The sequence below is a fragment of the Halichoerus grypus genome, chromosome 6, assembly GCF_964656455.1.
Source record: "Halichoerus grypus chromosome 6, mHalGry1.hap1.1, whole genome shotgun sequence".
In the NCBI taxonomy this organism is placed as follows: domain Eukaryota; kingdom Metazoa; phylum Chordata; class Mammalia; order Carnivora; family Phocidae; genus Halichoerus; species Halichoerus grypus.
In genome coordinates this window covers 66,835,086-66,849,000 of record NC_135717.1, presented here as the reverse complement: position 1 = coordinate 66,849,000, position 13,915 = coordinate 66,835,086, and the positions used below count along the sequence as shown (strand labels likewise).

Genomic DNA, 13,915 nt, shown 5'->3' with positions numbered 1-13,915 from the left:
TTACTATGTAAGTTACTGCGCATAGAGCAGTGGGCAAAGACTGGTAGACGTCCCTGTATCAGCCTCCGATTGCTGCTGTAACAAATTATCACACGCTCAGTGGCTTAAAACAATGCAGATTTAATTTCTTATGGTTCTGGAGGTGCAAAGACTAAAATGAGTCTGTAGGGTTAAAATCAAGGGGTTCACAGGGCTGTGTTCCTCCTGGGGGCTGAAGGAAAATCCATTCTTGCCTTTTGCAGCTTCTGGAGGCCACCTGCGTTCCCAGGCTCCTGGCTCTGTGTTACTCTGACCTCTGTTTCCATGTCACGTCGGCTTCTCTGACTTGACCCTCCTGCATATTTCAGAATAGTCTTCTCATCTTAAGATCCTTAACTTAATCCATCTGCATAGTCCCTTTTGCCACATGAGGCAACACATTTATGGGCTTCGGGGATTAGGATGTGGACATCTGTGGGGAGCCACCATTCTGCCTCCCACAGTCTCTATCCTCTTGTTCCTTTTCTAGTGAAATAGTGTGGGTAGGAGAGCTGAGTCTGAGTCTGTCAGGTTTACTTTTTCTGATGAACTGGCAACATTCCACATCTGTTTATCTGCATTACAATTTAAAATATGTTAGATCAGGTCTTACGATGAAAACAGTTTTGCCAGGGATATCTGTATATAATAAAAACCTAGGCAGTTTAGTTAATGTTGCAAGTGGTAGAAACCTATAGAAATATCACTGCCGGGCGCCTGGGTGGCTCAGTTGGTTGGGCGACTGCCTTCAGCTCAGGTCATGATCCTGGAGTCCCGGGATCGAGTCCCGCATCGGGCTCCCTGCTCAGTGGGGAGTCTGCTTCTCCCTCTCCCGCTCCCCCCTCTCGTGCTCACTCTCTCTCTCAAATAAATAAATAAAATCTTTAAAAAAAAAAAAAAGAAATATCACTGCCATAAAAACATCTTAATATTTCTTAAATGCTGACCTAAAAAAGAAATAAAATGAACAGACACACAAATCTAGGAGACTTAGTAATTTCTGATCAGGAAAAGTCTATTTAGAAAAGCTGCATATTATCCTAAAGTAAACCAAATTAGGGGGTTTGGAGTGGGGAAAGCAATCCACAGAGGGAATCTAGTTTGTCTCTCTCTTTTTTGTATAGCTTTTTGTTCATAAACAGAGTAGCCAAGAAAATTTTTAACCACTAATCACTGTGGTGTAAATTTTATAAATAATATAACATTAGAAATTCCCCAAACATGAATGGTGCTGTAGAACCAGTGATTTTTTTTTTTTTTAAAGATGTCCAACACATTGTCAGAAAAACAAAAACTGTGATTGAGTTCATGTAAGTATTCAAGAAACTGCTTAAGATTTTCTTCCTGGATAGATTGTGTGGCTCTCTATAGTCACTAATAAGACTGAGAAGTTAAGCATCTGAGTGTGGCCAAGGTAAGAAAAGAGATGAGCTTCTCACAAGAAATATTTATATTTTGTGTTTTATAATGAGACATAGGAATGATTTGGTTTATTTTATTATGTTCAGTTAGCCACTGTATAGTACATCATTAGTTTTTGTTGTAGTGTTCAGTGATTCATTGTTTGCGTATAACACCCAGTGCTCCATGCAGAACGTGCCCTCCTTAATACCCGTCACCGGGCTAACCCATCCCCCACCCCCCTCCCCTCTAGAACCCTCAGTTTGTTTCTCAGAGTCCATAGTCTCTCATGGTTTGTCTTTGTCTTCCCCTCTAATTTCCGCCCCCGCTTCAGTTTACCCTCCCTTCCCCAATGGTCCTCCATGCTATTCCTTATGTTCCACATATGAGTGAAACCATATGATAATTGTAGGAATAATTTGTCGAAATGTCTTACATTTAACTTCACTAGCATCCAGGTAATCTTAAGCTTTTGATATTTATTTATTTTTTTATTTATTATTTTTTTTAAATTTTCCTAGTGAAACAACAGTCAAGTCAGAAGAAGTTGATAAAGATGGGCAGCCCTTGCTGTCTGTCTCTGTGCCACACATTAAGGTCAGGAGCTTTGGGCAGCTGTCCCGCCTCTTGCTTATTGCCAAAGATACGAAGCTGAAGGAGGCACAGGCCTGTATCGAAGGTGATATTTATGCTCCAGTCTGTGATTTGAATTTTTAGAAACACAATCTTGGGGCGGGGGTGGGGGGGGGAATCATTTGTTACAGTCTCTTAGAAAAAGTTCTGTGACCTAAAAGGTAAAAAAGTCCTATGTTCAACTTCATAAAAATGTCATTTTTCTGGGCAGAATGTCCTGCTTGTATCCAATTTCTACTTTAAAATGAAAGGCCTAATACTTTACCACTAGCAAGCTTCTAGATTTCTAACTGTAACATGCGGCTTAAAGACAGGCTTTGCAGCTTCTGGAAAGACCAGCGGCCTGCAGCCTTTGAGGTCCACACGGGACAGAAGACAGATTAGCAGGGCCAGCACCAGAATCTGCCCTCTACTCTCAGCCCTGCTGTGATGGATGATGCTGTTTCCTCTACAGTGCACGTAGCAGAGATAGCACAGAATAATCTCACTTGCCATTGGTCTCAGTCCTGTTCCATTGTGGGCTGCATAGCCTTCTGTGAATAGTTTCATTCATTCAATGGGAAGTGTTTTTCCTCTTCTTTAAGGATGTAGATTTTCACTGTTGTCTAAGCATCTAACATGCAAGAAAGAATGTAATCAATTGCCTGCTGTAATGGTACCCTAAATTTTTCTTATGAGTAGAAATACCTAACAGTAGATAATGATGTTGCATACATGTTTTGCTTCTTTGGAATCGTGTGACTAGAAGGTCCCTGGGTCCTACCTCCCGTCATTCTTTGCTGGGGCATGGGAAGATGCTCCTTTTAAAAAAAAAATTTTAATTTCTTTAAGATGTGAACCTTAGGACAACAGCTTCTTCTTATCTCTTGCTGACTCTTCTTTATTAGGCTATCTGTACATCATAGCTACTTTGCTGAGAAGGAGTGAAATCTTAAGAGTAAAGCCGAATTCAAGGAGATTGTTAATAGCATCAAATTCAAATTAAAATATGAACCTAATATATAGACTGGCTGCTATATATCTAGTTTGGCTAAATGTGTATCCTTTGCTGCATTTTGTCCTTTCTGTAAGAGTTCTAGGTACAGCTCTTCAGTTTGGGTCCAAATTCCTTGGTGCACGGCAATTTGGGGGTCAGGTTTCTGTCTTTCCCCCAAATTCATCTGGTACCTTTTTACCTCAGTCTTTATGAGATGACTGCCATAAGGGTGATTAAGTTGAGATGCTCAATAAGTGGATGATTCCTAGATCTCCTTTCCCTGCCCCTCCCTTCATGTGGTCTTTTCTAAGAGGCCCTAAGCCTTTTCTGCTATTTCCTGGTGCCATAGTCCATTTCCTGTTGCAGAGTTAATGCCATCCCTGTGCTTCTCTTCATTTCAGTCAGGTTGAATTTTCTGAACTAGTCCCGTAGGCCTTTTCTCCCTCCCTGTCCAAATGCATATATATTTCATCTTACTTAAATTCCTCCTTCCCAAATAAGGCTTTGCCCCCTTCTTCCTCACTTGCAACTTCATGGTTCTTTGGCTTTTACCAAATTCTGTTTTCAGCCTCTCTAGGGTCGACTTTCACACCTATGTCAGCCTTGATCATGAGTTAGTATTGAAGTTTTTCAGTGTAACTTTGGTATGTGTGTAAGTACTGGCGAGATTTGTTTTTCCGACTCAAACATCAAAAGGCATTGAAAATATAAGCAGTTTGAACAGGTGGAAAAGACTGGCAGTAGATCTGTAGACTGAGCGAAACACACTATTTTGGAAAGAAAGCATTTGTGAACACTGAGCATGGGCACACGTGCGCGCACACACACACACGTGCACACTCACACACACACAGTTCTGATGATTCTTCTAAGGAGACCAGTATTTATCTTCAAATCAATTCTGAATTTATTAATTGAATGCCCGTGCTGGACAATGCCTCACAGTCGTCAACAACAACAACAAAAAGAATGTCTTGTTCTTTGTCTTATTAGATGATATAGATAGATGATATTACAGTACAAGGTAGAGCATCTCAAGGAGTACAAGAAAGCTCCTAAATATAGTAGAATCTGAGAAGTAGCAATTAATTCAGATTGGGCCCATCAGAGAAAGCTTAATGAAAGATGTGCATTTGGGTGGGCCTCAGAGGATTTGCTAGTCTTTATGTTTCTTGCAACAGAAGACAAAGAGGATCATTTTTATTTATTTACTTGTTTGATCAGCTAACAGAGATCCCGTAACAAAAATCCTGGGTTTGGATTATAATACAAAGAAAGAAGACACATCCGTAGTGAATATTCTTGATAAAATTACCAAAGATGAAGATCCCGAAAGTGAGATTAAGATGAAGCTTGGCATGCTGCTTAAGCAACTGGATCTGCACCTACTGAATCATTCTCTAAAACATATTTCATTGTGAGTCTTTTAGAAAAAAGAAACCTCTAAAAATTAGTTACAAAAAGTGCTTTCAGAGTTTTTATTTAAACACAAAAAAATAAAGTATGGAAGTTATTGCTATTGATTTAACATTAATTTCTTTTAAGATTTATTTAAGAGAGAGAGAGAGCATGCACATGTGTGTGAGAGCAAGGGGGGGAGGGGCAGAGGGAGAGGGAGATAGAGAATTCACACCAATGCCCCACTAAGCTCGGAGTCTGACGAAGGGCCGGATCCCAGGACCCTGAGATCATGACTTGAGCCAAAATCAAGAGTCGAACACTTAACCAACTGAGCCACCCAGGCGCCCCTTTACATTAAATTTTATTGGAATAGGATTTTAGTTTATTGTATGGATATTTCTAATTCTAAAACTTAAAAGTTTGTAGTTAGCATTGCTAAAGCTTTCTGAGGGTTTTACCTAATTCTGAGGACATGAAATGGCCTTGTTATTTTCAGTCTTCTCAGAGTACTAGATAAATAATTAAATAGTAATGCAAATATCATATAGAGTTTGTAAGGTTTAAAACTTGTTCGTTTTTCTAGTTTTTTTTCTAGTATTATAGTATTACCACTAAGAAATCAAGTGAATATTTAAATGAGTATATTTAATGTTGCGCACTATGAGTCACTGATTTCTTGATGTTTTGACAGTGTTGTAAGATTATAACATGGCTAAAGCTAACTGCAATATTTTCATTGTTGTATAATTTGACTACAGTTTTAATTATAAAAAACAATATCCCACCCTGCAAAAATGGAATATTTTCGTGTGTTTTCTGGAGATTCTCTTTTAGAGTGTTAAAATGAATTTCTTACCATTCATTTCAGAGAAATATGTTTAAAACCAACAATTGTTAAGAACGATATAGAACTGCTGAAACATTTCTCAGGAAAAGGAGAACAAACCGTCTTGGAATCTATCGACTATACCTCAGGTTTATATTATTTTCAGATTCGTTTTGTGTTATGTATAGTAATTATCATTTCTAAATGCTTCAATAGCTACATTAGGATTGAATATTTGAAAAAAATGAAAACTTAAAACTGTAATCATTTTTATTCTTTTAAAGCCAACATATTTCATTTTTTGAAACTCCTTTTAATTGATCAATAATTTGTTTCAGATTATGAATTTTCAAATGGATGTCGTGCCCCACCTTGGAGACAAATTCACGGGGAAATTTGTTATGTACTGGTGAAACCACACGATGTTGAAACTCTGTGCATTACTTGTAGTGCAGAAGGAGTATTTTTAAATGGTGTAAGTAATTTTTTAAGAACCATGTTGACTTTGGTGCTTAGCTCTATCTCTGTAAACGCAGGCCCATCTCCAGGACTGCATCCTGACAACCACAGAAAATGCTATACTGTTCTGTGGGATTGAAGCAGATCCCTTTGCTATGTGTTTGCTGAGCAAATCCAAAATTGTTTCAGAATTAGCCCCAGTGTTCCCCATTGCAGGTCATTAAGTCAATCTTCTAAGAAATGACCTTCAAAGGGACCCATACCACTTTATAAAATGAAAACCTCCTTAACAGTCAGTTCACTGATTAGTTATATGAGTATTAGGGGAAAGAAAAAGGAGGCCTGAGGTAACACAGAAGCAATAACTATAGTTTTTACCCTAAGAATGGAGAGGACAAAAGGAAGGGGGACATTAAAACGTGGGAGCTTGGAGGAAGTGTCCCCCATGAAGCTGGGACCCATGTGTCTAGTGAGCGGGGCATTGCCGGGCTGGGCTGGTGCTTTTGGATCTCAGAAGACAGACCTTGCAGAGCTGGGACTTAGACCTCTGAGGCGTGGACCCTGTTTACATTGGTGATGGTCCCTTAGGAGTTCAGAAGGGGACCCCCCGCCATAGAACTGGGCCCCCCATCTCTGAGGAATGGTCACTTCAGGCTGTGCTGGTCCCCTCGGAGCTTAGCGGGTCTCCGGGAAGCCGGCACCCAGACCTCTGAGGAGTACAATGCCCAGTAAGTGCTGCTACCTCAGGAGCTCACAGGAGGATCTTTGCAGAACTGGCAGAGCTGAGACCTGGACCTTTGAAGACGGAGCCCTGGTCGGGTTATGGTCGTATTTCTGAGGGGGCATAATGAGCCAGGGTCTGGGAGTATAGGGAAAAAACCCTGGGAATTTGAACCAACCGTTGCTACTGGAAGCAGCTTCCACTCCCAGAGGCGACGGGCCCCTGCTGGGGCGACTCTAACAGGAACAGTGGGCAAGGAGGAGGCAGCATATCCTTTCGCCCTCCTCCAGCTTTTCAGTCTCCCTTTGACTTCCTGCTGACTGAAGCTGACCTAAGCTGGCAAAGGAGAAACACAGCGTAACAGATTCCCAGCCCTGAGCATCACTAAGCAGAGCGATGGCCTTCGGAACCTTCCACGTTAAAACTTTTTTATGCTGAGTCTCATACCTGTTCACTGAACTTAACTAGGAGCTCGGCATTCTCCTTGCCCACACCCTGCCCTTGGTGTCTTCGGTGTAATTTGGGGCCTCCTGGGCAACATCTGCAGGGAGAACCCAAATCCTTAATGGGGACCCCTTATCACAGGGGACTGTTTGGAGCATGGCTACCTCTTGGTTTTGATTGGTATCAAGATGCTGGTGCCACTTTCTTGATGACCAGCAGGCATCTCTTGTGACCTGCCTTGTGGTGCTTCTCTTCTCAGCATGACACTGTGCCTTAAGTCTGCACAGGGGAGGGAGATGACCGCAATACGATTTTGCTTCCGGTTTGTTTCGCTACTCTAAGGAAGTGAAATTTCCCATTAGAAAATCGGAGACTTTGACTTTATAGAGTGGGGCAAGGAGATTTCGTTTCTACAAAGGCTATTGACCTACTACTACATATAGCTTTATTTGATATGGAAATCTCTAAGTGTTCTTCTCAATTTCAGAAGTGAAAGGAACATGAAACTATTCAATAATTGCAGCAAAATGTGTAACACGTTAGTTATATGGGTGTGTATGATGTTTTGTATGTATATATGGTTATGTATGTAGATAACACACTGTAGTTTTTTATATATGCATTTGGTTAAGGCAGAACCAAATCTTTCTTGTCAGGGTAGGCAAGCAAAGGAAAATGAGGAAAGGAAAGAGACAAAAAGAAAGAGGTACAGACAAAAAGGGTGGAAGGACAGATGGTTACATGGAGGCTGTAACTCTAGAAAATACGCCTAGGCAACTGCATCACACACAGAACAAGAGCAGAGCGTGACAAATAGAGGCTTTTCTGTGGTGGCATTCTAATCTTGGGGCCTTTTATGACTTCATCACAGTCTCTTGAAGTCGTAATGCTTTTTTGCATGAAGCGGGTGCAGAAGGAAGGAAGCTCTCAATTCTTTGCTGACTAGCAGAGTGCCCTATATGCATATGGGAAGTACTCAGCAAAGGCATGCTGAATGGATGGATGGATGGATGGATGGATGGATGGTCGGATGGATGGATGGATGGATGGTCGGATGGATGGATGGATGGATGGTTGGATGGATAACTTTAAGAGGGAAGGATTTCGCCTATATTTTTGTTGTATAAAGACGACTACATGGATTGTTGATAGAAGAAAATAGTATGTGGGCTCGGGTTGTGATGTATTGATCAGCTTCAATTAATAATAATAGCACCAAACTCTTTCTCTCAAAGGGCAAAACAGATGATGAGGGGGAAATTAATTACGAGAGAAAAAGTGAAATTTATAAAGACCTTGTCACATTTTTAAAAGAAAAATCGGCAAAATTTTCAGAAAATATGTCTAAACAGGTAAGTTTATAGACTCTTGAAATTTCACAGCATAGTATTACTTGACCAAACCTTCTGTTGAGAGTAATTCTGCCTATTTTTGACCTCTGCTTCTAATTTTTAGAGTATTTTTCACAGTATATTATTAAATAAGAAATTAAGTGGAGTACTTTAAGAAAGTTTCTGATTCCCTTTAGGTAATAGGTGTAAAATATTTCATATTGCTTTCTAAATAGCACTTTTCATCTTCCCTTTTGAATTAATAACACTAAGAAAAAAGGAGTCAGCCCTATTAAAGAAGCCTAGATGTTTTGATTATCTTTTATCCTTTCTGGGCATCCCATGATTACTACCTAATTGGATTGTCTCAGTAAGTATGTCAACTGAATATGCATGAGAACTGTGCTTCCTTTGTGTCTTTCATGGTTTTTGAAATAGTGTTGGACAAAGAAATCAGCTAATATAGTGATGAAATAAGATGTTGATTGAAGCTGATATGGCTAAGAAACAATATGCAAGAAATACTAATGTGATACACTTAAGCTCCAGGCTGATTCTCAAGATGATGTCAATGCCACAAATACCAGTCTATTATTTTCCTTCTGACCCTGCCACTTCCAGAGCACTCTATTTTCTTACTATACTGCTGCTACTCTTATCCTGAAATTTCTCTTTGTCATTGTCCTGCGAGGTTCTTTTTGTTTTTGTTTTTGTTTTTTTCCTGGTGTTGGATTACCTATTTCTTGGACTCTAGTTTTCCTTTGTTGTTGTCATAAAATACCTACACAAAACAAAATTTGCCATTTTGACCACTTCGTGTATCATTGAGTGGCATTACATTCATAAAGTGCAAGCATTACTACTATTTCCAAATCTTTTTCATCATCTCAAACTAAAATTCTGTTCCCATTAAGCAGTAACTCCCCTTTCCTCCTCCTCCAGCTCCTAGGAACCTCTAATCTACTTTCTGTCTCTATAAATTTGCCTTCTAGATATTTCAAGAAGTGGAATCATACCACTTGAAATATCTCTAGATATTTCAAGAAGTGGAATCAAATCATGAAATGATTTGTCCTTTGGTGTTTTGCTTATTTCATTTAGCATAATGTTTTCAAGGTCCATCCATGTTGTAGCACATGTCAGAATAATATTCCATTTGTGTGTATAACACATTTGTTTATCCTCTCATCTATTGACGGACACTTGTGTTGTTTCCACTCTTTGATTATAGTGAAAAATGCTCTAAATATTGGTGTACATGTATCTGAGTTCCTGTTTCAGTTTTTGGAGCATATATACCTAGGAGTGGAATTTCTGGGTCGTATGATAATTCTGTTTTTAACTTTTAGAGGAACTGCCAAACTGCTTCTACCTAGACTGAGCCATTTTATATTCCTGTACAAGGATTCCAGTTTCTCCACATTCTCACCAATACTTGTTATTTTCTCTGTGTGTGTTTGTACGTGTGTTTTTTATTATAGACATCTTAGTGAATATGAAGTATGATATCCCATTGTAGTTTTGATTTGCATTTCCCTAATGATTAGTGATGTTGAGCATATTTTCATGTGCTTTTTCGGCATTTGTATATTTTTTTTAAAGAAATGTCTATTCAAGTCCTTTGCCCATTTAAAAAAATGGGTTGTCTTTTTGTTGATGAGTTGTAGGAATTCTTTATATATTGTAGATATTAATCCCTTATCAGATAGAATGTTTGCAAATATTTTCTCCCATTCTGTGGGTTGTCTTTTCACTCATCTTGATAGTGTCCTTTGAGGCACAAACATTTTTAATTTTGATAAAGTCCAATGAAAACATTTTTGTTGTCTGAATTTCTGGTACTGTACTTAGGAAACCATTGACAAATCCGATGTCATGAAGATTTGCCCCTGTTTTTTCTAAGAATTTCGTGGTTTTTGCTCTTAAATTTAGGGACAAAGAGTCCTTAAATTTAGGTCTTTGATTAATTTTGAGTTGTATATGATGTGAGTACAGTAAGGGTACAATTTCATTCTTTTGCATGTGGATAACCAGTTTTCTGGCACCATTTGTTGAAGAGATTGTTCTTTCCCCATTGAATGGTCTTGGCACCCTTGTTGAAAATCAATTTACCATAGATGTAGGGGTTTATATTTGGACTCTCAATTCTATTCTATCTTGTCTATCTCTATACAAGTCCCATACTATTTTGACTGCTATATCTTTGTAGTAGTTTTGAAATTGAGAAGTATAAGTCCTCAAACTTTGTGTTTTTTCAAGACTGTTTTAGCTATTTGGGCTCCCTTTACTTCCTGAAAGAAACCTACCTCCTGAAAGTTCCTAAAAGAAAGAATTTTAGGTTTGGTTTTACCATTTCTGCACAAAACAGCATCGGGATTTTGACAGGGATTTATTGAATTTATAGATTGCTTTGTATAGCATTGTAATCTTAATATTAATTTTTTCCAATCCATGAACATGGAGTGTCTTTCCATTTGTTTTTGTCTCCTTTAATTTTTTTCAGCAGTATTTTATACTTTTCAGTGTCAAGTCTTTTGCCTCCTTGGTTAAATTTATTTCTAAGCATTTTATTCTTTTTGATGCCATTGTAAATAGAATTGTTTCCTGAATTTCCTTTCTAATTTTTCACTGCAAGGGTAGAGAAATAGAAATGATTTTTGAGTGTTGAAATCAGATCTGGCTCTTTTGAATGTGAAATTCAAAATCAAATCCTGCAACTTTGTGGAATTCATTTATTAACTCAATTTTTTTTAATCTTTAGGTCTTTTTTTCTTTAAATATTTTTCTTTTGGGGGGCACCTAGGTGGTTCAATCGGTTAAGTGTCTGCCTTTAACTTAGGTCATGATCCCAGGGTCCTGGGATCAAGTCCCGCATCAGGCTCCCTGCCCAGCGGCGAGTCTACTTCTCCCCCCACCACTCGTGCTTTCTTTCACTCTCTCTCTCTCTCTCAAATAGATATGATCTTGAAAAAAATATATTTTTCTTTTTCTTTTTTTTTTTAAATGGGCTCCATGTGGAGCCCAACCTGGGGCTTGAATTTATAATCCTGAGATCAAGGGTCAGACACTTAACTGCCACCCAGGCACCCCAGTCTTTAGTTCTTTCTACCTATAAGATCATGTCATCTGCAAACAGAGATAGTTTTACTTCTTTCTTTTCAATTTGGATGTTTTTTAAATTTCTTTTTCTTGCCTAATTACTATGGCTAGACCTTTTAGGCCTGTGTTGAATAGAAGCAATGAAAGCTAGATCCTTTTCTTATTCCTGATATTAGGGGAAAAGCTTTCAGGCTTTTGCCACTAAATGTGATGTTATCTGTGGGCTTTTCATATATGGCCTTTATTATGTTGAGGAAGTTCCCTTCCATTCAGTTTTCCTTTTGTTGGTGTACCCCATAATTTTGGTGGAGCTTCCTGAGTAAAGGAGGCACATAATGGAAAAAATTGAGGGTTAGCATGTGAAATATCTTTATTTTTCTCTCTCAGTTATTGTTTCTATAATGATAGTTCAAAAATAATTTTTACTTAGAATTTTAAAGGCATTTTTTTTTCTATGTGGCCTGTCTGTTTTGACTTTTCTCATCTAACAGAGCCTTTAGGATCTTCTCTTATTCGTGATGTTCTGTAATTTTCATGATGATATGGTTGGTGCTGGTTTTGTTTGTTTTTCATTAATGATGACATATGTCCTTCAGAACTAGAAAAATCCTTTTTTTTGTATCACATCTTTAATCATTCTTTCCTTTCTGTTCTCTTTGCTCTCTTTTTGAAACTTACCCAGTTGAATGTTGGGCCTCTGAGATTGATCCTCTGATTTTCTTTGCTGTCACTCACCTTTTGCAAATGTTCTTTTACTTTATCTTCAAAACATTGTACATATCTTTAAAATTTAAGCTCTCACATTTTCAACATTTTGTTTTTGGGTGTTTATCTCCACAGATCATATGCTTTCATTTCTCTTGGGTAAAATCTGGGAATAAAAGAGCAAGGTAATATGGTAGTTGTATGTTTAACTCTTTAAGCAATTCGTAAACTGTTTTCCAAAGTGGTTGTAATATTTTACATAGATACCGGCAAGGTATGAGAATTCCAGTTCTTCTGCATATTTGTCAATAATTGGTATGGTCAGTCCTCTGATTTTAGACATTCTAATAGATGTATGTACTGGTATTTCACTGGGTTTTAATTTGCATTTCTTGAATGCAGTCTTTCAAATGCTTATTTTGCCATTCATATATTGTATGTGATAAGGTGTCTATTCCAATCTTTTGCCCAGTTTTTTTTTTTTTTTAAGATTTTATTTATTCATTTGAGACACAGAGATACAGAGAGAGAGCGAGCTTGAGCAGGGGGGAGACAGAGGGAGAGGGAGAAGCAGGCTCCCTGCTGAGCCAGGAGCCCGACGTGGGGCTCGATCCCAGGACCCTGGGATCATGACCTGAGCCAAAGGCAGAAGCTTAACCATCTGAGCCACCCAGGCGCCCCTTGCCCAGTTTTTTATTGGGTTGTTTGATTTCTTACTGAGTAGTGAAAGATCTTTGTATATATTCTTGGCTTACATATTCTGTCAGATATATGACTTGTAAGTATTTTCTCCCAGTCTGTGGCTTATCATTTCATTCTCCAACTAGTGTCTTCCAAAAAGCAAATGTCCTCAATTTTGATGAAGTCCAACTCGTTAATTTTTTCTTTATAGCTTTGCCAAACTCTGTGTCATAAAGATTTTCTCCAATATTTTTTTTCTAGAAGTTTTCAAATGTTAGGTTTTACATTTAGGCCTTTTTAGTTTATTTTTTGTACATGACATGAGGTATGGATCAAAGTTCTTTCCTTTTACATATTAATATCTAGTTGTTCCAGCACCATTTGTTGAAAAAAAAAAAAAAACAATCCTTTATGCCTTTCTCAAAAATCAGTTGTCTATTTGTATGGGTGTATTTCTGTTCCAGTGATTTATACCAGTACCACACTGTATTGATTACTGTAGCTTTATAATAAGTCTTGAAGTCAGGTAGTGTAAATCCTCCAATGTTGTTATTTTTCAAACTTGTTTGGCTATTTTACATCTTTTGCATGTCCATTAGAATGTTAGGGTCAGCTTGTCAATTTCTTCATGAAAAGCCTGAAAGAATTATGGTTGAGACTATGATGAATCTATAGATTAATTACAAAGAGCTAATGTCTTAACAATACTGAGGTTTCCAATCCATGAACAGAGTATGTCTTTCCATTTATTTAGGTCTTCAATTTTCTCAGCAATATTTTGTAACTTTCAGTGCACAGGTCTTGCACATCTCTTATGAAACCTACCTGTAAGTATTTCATAATTTAGAGGGGTTAAAAAGAAAACCACAGGCCCAAAATGGTATCACTTAGGCCAAGTCAACACCCAAGAATTATATTACTGTATACTACATAATATATAATATTATTATATTATACCGAAATAACTGCAGTTTCAACCACCCAGGAATATAACCTATAACCAGTCAACTGGAATTTCCTGGTCAATACCTTGAAATTTACTGATTTACCCCTTCTGCTGCATGTAGGAGGGCAACCTTGCCTAAACAATACATTCCTTGCTAATAAATTCCTTTTTTTTCATGCTCTCTCTGTCTTTAAAAACCTTTCTTTTGATGTAATGTATGGTGATGAACATAACATAATAAAATTTAAAAAAAAAGACCTTTCTTTTATTCAGC

General features: G+C 38.0%; 1 protein-coding gene across 6 annotated transcripts in view; it reads left to right on the top strand.

Annotated features, from left to right (window-relative positions):
• The window catches only part of ODAD2 (outer dynein arm docking complex subunit 2), a 185,866-nt gene that overhangs the window by 8,663 nt on the left and 163,288 nt on the right, over positions 1-13,915 (top strand). For 4 of the 6 annotated variants that reach the window (XM_036088826.2, XM_036088828.2, XM_036088829.2 and 1 more), the window contains exons 3-7: positions 1,941-2,098; positions 4,253-4,445; positions 5,298-5,404; positions 5,594-5,730; positions 8,115-8,231. In XM_036088826.2, the coding sequence (XP_035944719.1) occupies positions 1,941-2,098; positions 4,253-4,445; positions 5,298-5,404; positions 5,594-5,730; positions 8,115-8,231 (712 nt within the window). The remainder of the gene's footprint in view (positions 1-1,940; positions 2,099-4,252; positions 4,446-5,297; positions 5,405-5,593; positions 5,731-8,114; positions 8,232-13,915) is intronic. The other 2 variants (XM_036088831.2, XM_078075293.1) reach the window with 2 other exon arrangements.